This window comes from Lithobates pipiens, unplaced genomic scaffold (genome assembly GCF_037356315.1).
Source record: "Lithobates pipiens isolate NorthernLeopardFrog02 unplaced genomic scaffold, aLitPip1_a1.2 Scaffold_19, whole genome shotgun sequence".
Taxonomy (NCBI): Eukaryota; Metazoa; Chordata; class Amphibia; order Anura; family Ranidae; genus Lithobates; species Lithobates pipiens.
Window position 1 is genome coordinate 515,530,223 of NW_027507764.1, and position 8,079 is coordinate 515,538,301.

At 39.5% G+C, this 8,079-nt stretch overlaps 1 protein-coding gene across 7 annotated transcripts in view; it reads left to right on the forward strand.

Annotated features, from left to right (window-relative positions):
* Positions 1 to 7,705, forward strand: part of OXR1 (oxidation resistance 1) — an 807,173-nt gene extending 799,468 nt beyond the window's left edge. For all 7 annotated transcript variants that reach the window (XM_077493164.1, XM_077493165.1, XM_077493167.1 and 4 more), the window contains one exon: positions 271 to 7,705. In XM_077493164.1, the coding sequence (XP_077349290.1) occupies positions 271 to 406 (136 nt within the window). In that variant the 3' untranslated portion in view covers positions 407 to 7,705. The remainder of the gene's footprint in view (positions 1 to 270) is intronic.
* The last annotated feature ends 374 nt before the right edge of the window (positions 7,706 to 8,079 follow it).

Consider the following 8,079-nt stretch of genomic DNA (forward strand, 5'->3'; position numbering starts at 1 on the left):
CTGAAGGCTCCTCATTTGGAGCCCTGCAAGTGAGCCAAAATCAGAGGCGTGGGTGGCTGAACTAACAAATATCATATTTCCCCTTTACAGGGTGCTATATAAAAACTTTTTATTTTTTACCTTTTTGGTGACATAGTTGCCTAAAGGGTAAAACTGCAATAAATAAACATGAGATTTGTGAATAGGGAAACTTCTTTATCATTTTGTGTTTTTTAATTATGACCTCCTGAATTTTAAGGGTCACTTACTTTTGTTTCCTTGTTCTTTCAGAGGAGAGTTTGCGCTGTGGCTGGACGGAGATCTCTACCATGGGAGAAGTCACTCGTGTAAAACCTTTGAAAATACTATACTTTCTAAGAAAGAAGATTTCATTGTTCAAGACATTGAAATTTGGGCATTCGAGTAAATATGTAAATAGAGCACAGAATTATCTCCTCCAACCCTGTACAGAAGAGAGGAGGAGAGACTCCATGTACTGCGGCTTACTAATATATACCCTTTTAATATATTTGTATTTTTGTTAATATTTAACCATAGTAATTTTTTATTTTTTTCGGTAGTTATATCTATTTTCTGACATCAATATTGGGTGAAGCTGTAACTGTACGTTTTTGATGACTGTCGTAACTCTGTCACTTTCTCTGTCACCGGCTCAAGTCTAGAAGGCTGTAGAAGGACACATATCACAAGCAGACTGCAGATATCTTCATGTGGTCAGCTGTGAGGTTATAACAGCTGTTGTATTGTTTTAAACCTTCCCCCAGAAAGGTATTTTTTTTTTAGGAGACAGGGTTTACCGACTCAAAGGATACCTCCACCCAGAAGGTATATTTTAGCTGTAGGTGGGCACATGTGTTGAATTATCCACCTTCTTTGATCTCAGTGACTCCAGTAGCAAGACCTGCCAATTATTTTCAATATGGCCAAACTTTCCTCGATTGAAGTTGTCCTCCTCCCACTGTGTTATTATCCAGTTTATTTCATAATATATAGTGGATAAACTTGCAAAGGAGCATGAAACCCTAGCCTGGCTTTTCAAGGGTCTTTCATTAAAACAACCCCAGGTATTAAACTGACTCTTTATCCCAGGAATGTCTTTACCTCTTTTCTTGGTTTTAGAAGCTAGGAGCTGCAATGTCAGATTTTTCGCTGCCTGCAGGTGAATCTGAGAACACAACTTACCTGTTCAATAATAAAAGTATTTTAGGAGCTTTGTAACAGTATCCGGATGTTTACAAGTGGGTTTCAGGACACATGGGGGTTCTTATTAATCTGGTGGTAGGATTGTTTCTGAGGGAACTTGCTTTGCGGCAGGTAATGTAATGTATGCTTTCAGGGGTTGCTTTATGTAGATATACCTTTTCAGAAGAAAGATATAGGGAGATAAACCTGGGAGAGGGCTGTAATTGCTGCCCTCCTGGAAATGACAGTTGTCTGTCCTTTATTTTTTTTTTTCATGCTGGTGGCTTTAATCCTTCCTGTGGTGCTGACCCAGAGCAAGTTTGCAGATTAGGAATATAAGCATGAAGTAAGATCTCCTGACCTGCCTACTTGTTCTGATTGTGTGTCTCAAAGTATTACATCCATTGATTTAGCATGCTGGCCAGGAAACTAGTATTTTCAGAATAAGTGTCGCAGTGGCAGCCTTGTATTTCCCCAATATAAGTTAACTTTGTTCATTTAGGGCAAAGTAAAAATCTCTTCCGGTAGACAACCCTCTGTTGTTGATACTTACAAATTCTATGTTCCCTTGTCACCCAATTTCCAAGCTAGAGCCCACATATGGGGCACAAAGTAATCTTCCTCTCATGATTGGTGCTCAAACGTTTGATATGGTGGGTCTCTTAGACCTACATCCTTAGTCCTTGGGTCCATGTGAGCTCAGACAATAAGCTCACACAGATCATTTTACTAAGACTCTAGGCAGTAGGATCGAGGTTGGATATCAAGAGAAAAGACACAATGGGGTGCCAACTAAGTGCAATAGTGGCTATTTAATTAAACAAAATGAACAGCCAAATGCAAACTCACAAGGATAAAAATGTAGAACACGTATCTGCATGCATATGGGTGTAACGGGGCTGGTTCGCCAGAATGTAGTAGCTGACAGTGTGCTTGTCAAAGGGGAAGCTGGTTCTGCCGATCCCGGAAGCAGGAAGAACCTCTCTGAAGCGCAGTAGCCAGATGCAATGTATGCAGCGGGCTGCCTGGTTGCTATGGTTTGGCTTGAGAAAGGAGGCAATAGTAGAAACACGCTACCATAGCAACTAGCTAGCTGGCATGACATCACATCTGGCTCCTGCGCTCCAGGGTGGTTCTTCCTACTTCCCGGGATCGGCAGAACCAGCTTCACCATTGACAAAGCTGTCAGCTGCTTCATTTAGGCGGACCAGCCACATTACGCCCATATGGTTGTAGATAAGCTTTCTCTATTTTTATCCTTGTGCATTTGCATTTGGCTAATTATTGTATCCAATTAAATGCACACTAATATTGCACTTAGTTGGCACCCCCATGTGTCTTTTCTTTTGTGTTTCTAGAGATTTGTTTCCTGTCTCGGGTGGAGCTGCCTCCTGAAGCAATATTAATAGCAATTTATGGAACTTTATGAACTTGAGATACAGAATAAATGGATCTGTATACTTTTGGATGTATTTTTAGACTCCCCCCTGTTGGGGCTGTATATGTGGACAGTCTCTATAATCCCTTTCTTGTGCCATATGTAAACATACTTGCTATTTGGATATGAAGAGAGTCTGTTACTTTGCACTGAATGGAATAATCAGTTTTGACCAGTTGCTGATAATTTAAATCACGTTTACTTTTAACTCCACAGTAATCTAGTGATGAGGACCCCAAATGATTTCCATATCTGCTTATGAAACCAAATTCTAGCATAATGCTTCCCCAAAATCTAGAATATTGTCATGAGAAGGTGGAGATGGGACATTGGAGATGGATGAGACACAAACTACACCAGGGAAAGGCAGGTGAAGCAGCCCATCGGTGCCTGCCCACACCAAAATATCTCTGCTTAATGGCCTTGGCGCTTAAAAATTCATTATTTTTGTATTTTGGTTCAGAGATCTGAACACAATGGGTTAATCATACCATACATAATGTTTCTAGACTGTGGGGGAATACCACAAGCAGGAAAGTCTATTGTAGTTTTGTATCGGGTGCATATTTGTTGTACTTTTTAGTACCCAATCAAAATGGTTGATGTGTACAATAAGTAGACAGTATTGTAACTTGTATTTTTTGTGGAATATGCAATCTGTCATGTGACCTCAGAGGAGAAAAATAAAACAAGTCTAGGTTCTATCGGTAGCTGTATTGTAGAGAAATCTAAGCCTTTGTGCAATAACGGCTCAGCAGAACACTTTCAGTTACCAAGCTTCTATTCGGTGTTATGCGAGTACAGTTGCTGTTCTCAGTGTGACAGTGCGTTTATTTTTTCTGTGCTGAAGATTCAGCTGTTTGATAAACCTGTATATTACCTTGTAAATTTAATGTTGAAAAACGTAGAGTTGTTCTTATAGAAACGTGTTCATTTGACGGGTTTGCTTATAGCACTTTAACTTTTTTTTTTTGTTTTGTTTTGTTTTTTGGAACCGAGTACAAGCCAAATTGAATGGCTTATGTAGGCTTCAGATATGGGCAGCAACTGTTCATCTACTGCAGTCTTCTCATCTTGATTTTTCAAGGAATTCTAGGAGTTGCAAGTCTGAGTTCGATCTGTGTTTCCCAACGCTGGTCCTCTGAGACTGCTAACAAGAGTAAGGTCAGAGTCGGGCAAATCTTGTAATTGTCATCAGATAGTGAACTGTTGACATTTGATGCGTGCGCAGTAAAAGCAACAAAAAATAGCTGAAAGATTTTTCCTTATGGACAATCACTTAAATGGACCCGGGCTCAAGGACCATTGTCTTTATTAATGGAGATACTTCTAGAGAGGAGCTGAATTACAAGAACGGGCAAAAAAATTGTTCTTGGCAGCCAAACAAGTCATTTTTTTTTTTTTTCTCAAATTGCAAAATTGCTCCAGCTTTTGCTTTCGTTCTGCCCTAGCCTTTGTGAATTGGTTCCAGATTGAAATGTGCAAAGTGTATTAACCCTTTGAAGGGGCAAAAAAAACCTCACTGTAATGTCCAAAAAATACTCAATACTTGTGAAACCAATGATAAATTACATGCATTTTTAAACAAAAGGTTTGATCAGGCCCCCCAATAAAGAACTGCTTCATTTCCAAATACAAATGCAAATGAGGCCTTGGTCACACCAGTCTAGGGGAGACATGGCAGAAATGATACCAGAAGATCACTCTGCACCCTCACAAATGCAAAGATTAATTCACATGAAAACCTGTGGTTTGTTGGTATCAGATTTTATTTTAGCACAGGAAATGGATGCTTCAGTTAGGAAGATCTATGTCTAACGTTTGTGCAAACTTTCCCTAAAGTTAGAGCATCAAACATCATCTCTGACAATTGATGCAATATGAAATGTTTAAGTGGTAGAGTTGTCAGGTCCAATCCTATGTAGAGGTGCGTTTCCTGCCCATGTAACAAGGCCACAGAGCTTCCCACCCATGTAACAAGGCCACAGAGCTTCCCCTAGAAATTTTAGCACAAGTGGGACTGGCTAGTGTGAGAAAAATGTTGCTAAGAGGAATGTAGTGTCTTTTCTGGGTGTAATCTGTCAGCAGACCCATCTGATGGTATGCCGGCAGATTTCCCCGTGACAAGTGTTAAAGCATCTGTTACAGATTAAAGGCTCTGTTAAAATCAGATACTAAAAGCAACCTGTCTGACTAGCCTTAAAGTGCATGTTCTTTACATTATGCAGATAAGATATCTGGTGTGAACAGAAAAGGTATAAACTATGGTGCTGCTGTGCCCCCCCCCCCCCCCCCCCAGAAAGCAACAGGGTAAGTGCTGGGTTAGAAGATGAGGTGAATATAACAGTCACTGGAAGGAAAGTGACAGCTCCCCAAAAATGTCTTGAGCAAACCTAATGCAAAGAAAGGACAAAACAAAAAGAGGGAGCCTCCATCTGAGTGTAAACGGTGCAAACGTGTGAAATATTGATAAGATAATGCACTCAACTCCAGTGAAGAAAGGATCAGCATGTCATCCATAGAGGAGTTGTCATCCATAGAGGAGTTGTCATCCATAGCAGAGATCTTCAGGCAAGCGGTTGGCATGGGCAGAGTTCAGCCGGAAAGCTGCTGGGTAGATGTGAAGAGATCCACTATAGCTCAAGCTGCTCTGCTTGTACAGCGGGTTCTTTAGGGGCTCTCTTCACATCTACCCTGCAGCATTCTGGCCGAATGCTGCCCATGCCAGCCGCTTGCCTGGCTGATCCTTTCTTCGCTGGATGTGAGAGGGCGTTACCTTACCAATATTTTATGCTTGTTTGCATGGGTTACATGCAGATGGAGGCTCCCCTCTTTTCATTTTTTTCTTTTAAGATAATTAGTTATGGCTTTATAATTATTTAATACATTTGCATAATTGTATACTGTATAAGTCTGGCATATATGCCCTACTTATCTGGCTACACATGAACAGAGCTTTTGTTGGTTACTATGATATAAAAAAATGCATGGTCTCTAAGCATTGCCTAGGCCAATGGTCCCAGCTGTGGCCCTCAAGACAAAAATGTTAACAGACATTTGGAATGTGTTTACCAACCATTTTCCTTGCATCCACCTTTACGTGCATAGAGGAAAAAAAGACAAAGCACAAATGAATCTTGCACTGACTCAAACTTTGCTTATAAAATAATGTACACTGTCCATGAACAATGCATGCTTTCTCCACTGCCAGAACCTGTGTAAGGTCCATGTCACACTGGTGACTCTGCTGCTGGTGATACCCTTCTTAGTGAATGTCGTTTCCTCACTGCCAAAAAGTCACAGGATCTCACTCCAGCCAGAGTGACATTTGGTCCAATCAGCAAGGAGTGACACTAGGAGGTGAATGGTCTGTTAGCAATTTTATCATTAGCGCGTTCGCTCCAGCAACAGAATTGCTAGTGTGACAACCATTAGTTATGTCACCTAAAAGTCAATGACAAGAACTAAAGCACTGGTAAAGGGCCTTGAGGGCTGCAAACATGGCTAGATGGCAAATACTTGTCAGGCTTTTAAAAGTTCCACTAGAAAACATGACAATGCAAAATGTGACCAGTCCTACTATTTATTTAATTGTGTTAATTGCTGGATGTTCTTTAACTTGTACCTATTCAATTTTCAAAAGTGTAATTTGAAAATGTTGCACGTCTAGCACGTATAGAATGCAACCCACACTGATGAGCCTTGAAGATCGTCATTGGAAGACGATATGCTTCATGTAACAGCTTGAAGAAAGAACTGTCTGTGCTGTACAGGGCTTTTGTTGCCATGTAAGATGTCCTGTCTCAGGTGGTGCTCTCTTGGGTCAGCCTGAGTAGATTTGCCCCTTGGTTGATTCCTGCTGCAGGGGGCAAACTGGAAATGTACCGCCTAACAATGCTTAATGTATACCTGTTGTAGCGGACTATGGTGTGGCTAAGTCACAGGCACTTGTTGGCTCTCTGGCGGTACAGTGGAGCAGGAAATCCTTGGCTACGCAACCAGATCCTAATGCTTAAAAGTATGAAACTGATTAGACTTTCTTTCAAAGTACACTTCTATAGATGTGGTCTGATGAGCTGGATGTTGTTTGCCTAGATCTGGGTTAGCTTATATAGTTTTGTATAACAGGGAATTGAAGGTGACACTTATACTAGTCCTAGAGTGCCACCATGCTGCAGAGGTAAGCATTCACCAAGTAGTAATGATAAAGGGTGTCTGGATACATTTACAATCAACACACACGCATATATACTATAGATTCAGTTATAATATTGGCACACGTACTTGAATATACACTACCATGTTTATAATTTGCTCTCAAATGCTAGATCCATTCATATTTACATGATCATAAAAGTGTCTCCATAGTGGTGTCTTTTCATAGAAGCATCTGCATCCTGGCAAATAGTTGTGAATGGGGATATCTATTGTAATAGTATAAAAATGGAATCACTAGGACTGGTCATGTTATATGTATGGAAGGAAATCTTGCTATTGAACATTGTTTGCTGTTTAAGTCAGTGTATATTCAAATGTGTTGTGTGTGTGTGTGTATTATATATATATATATATATATATATATATATATATATATATATATATATATATATATATATATATATAATCTCTCATGCATATGTTTTGATTATAAATGTATGCACGTGAAGGACCCACTTATCATTCGTACTTCATGGAAGCTTAGATCTGGGTTACAAGTAGAGCACCTGAAAACCTTTAGGTTATATGAGAGCATTTAAAAAAAAAAAAAAAAAAAAAAAAGTTGATACTTTGGAAACAAAGGGAAGACACCTTATCTGTACCGTGCTAATGCTGAATGTGAATAGATATACAGGGCATAACCTTTCTGTGTACATAGCGCTATATTCCTGCTAGATCTGGTATGTAGAATAAATGTAAATATATTGGCCTCTCTCCCCTCTGGTCTTCCACAGCACTATTATTGTCTTTGTGGATTAAGACTATTACTAATCCTGTAATGGATTTTAAGTACTATAAGGTCATAGTGATATGATTATAAATATATGTATAAATATATATATATAGACAATAAATACATGTACAATATTGCCAGAAGTCTGGGGTTTTTATTTGTGCGTGTGTGTGTGCTTGCTTGCTTTGTGGCAACATAATGACCAATGCCATTCCTTGCTAACTACTCTCATAGTCAATGGGGTTGATTTGCTAAAACCGGAGAGTACAAAATCTGGTGCATCTGTGCTTAGGAACCAATTGGCTTACAGTGTTTTTTTTTATTTTTTTTTATTTTTTTTTTTTTGTCAAAGCTTAATTAAACAAGCTGAAGTTAGAAGCTGATTGGCTACCATGCACAGCTGCACCAGATTATGCACTCTTCAATTTTAGTAAATCAGCCCTAATAGTTTCTCCCCTCATCAATAGTTCTTGAATAAGATTCAATCACAGAAAATTGAGAAAGGGGA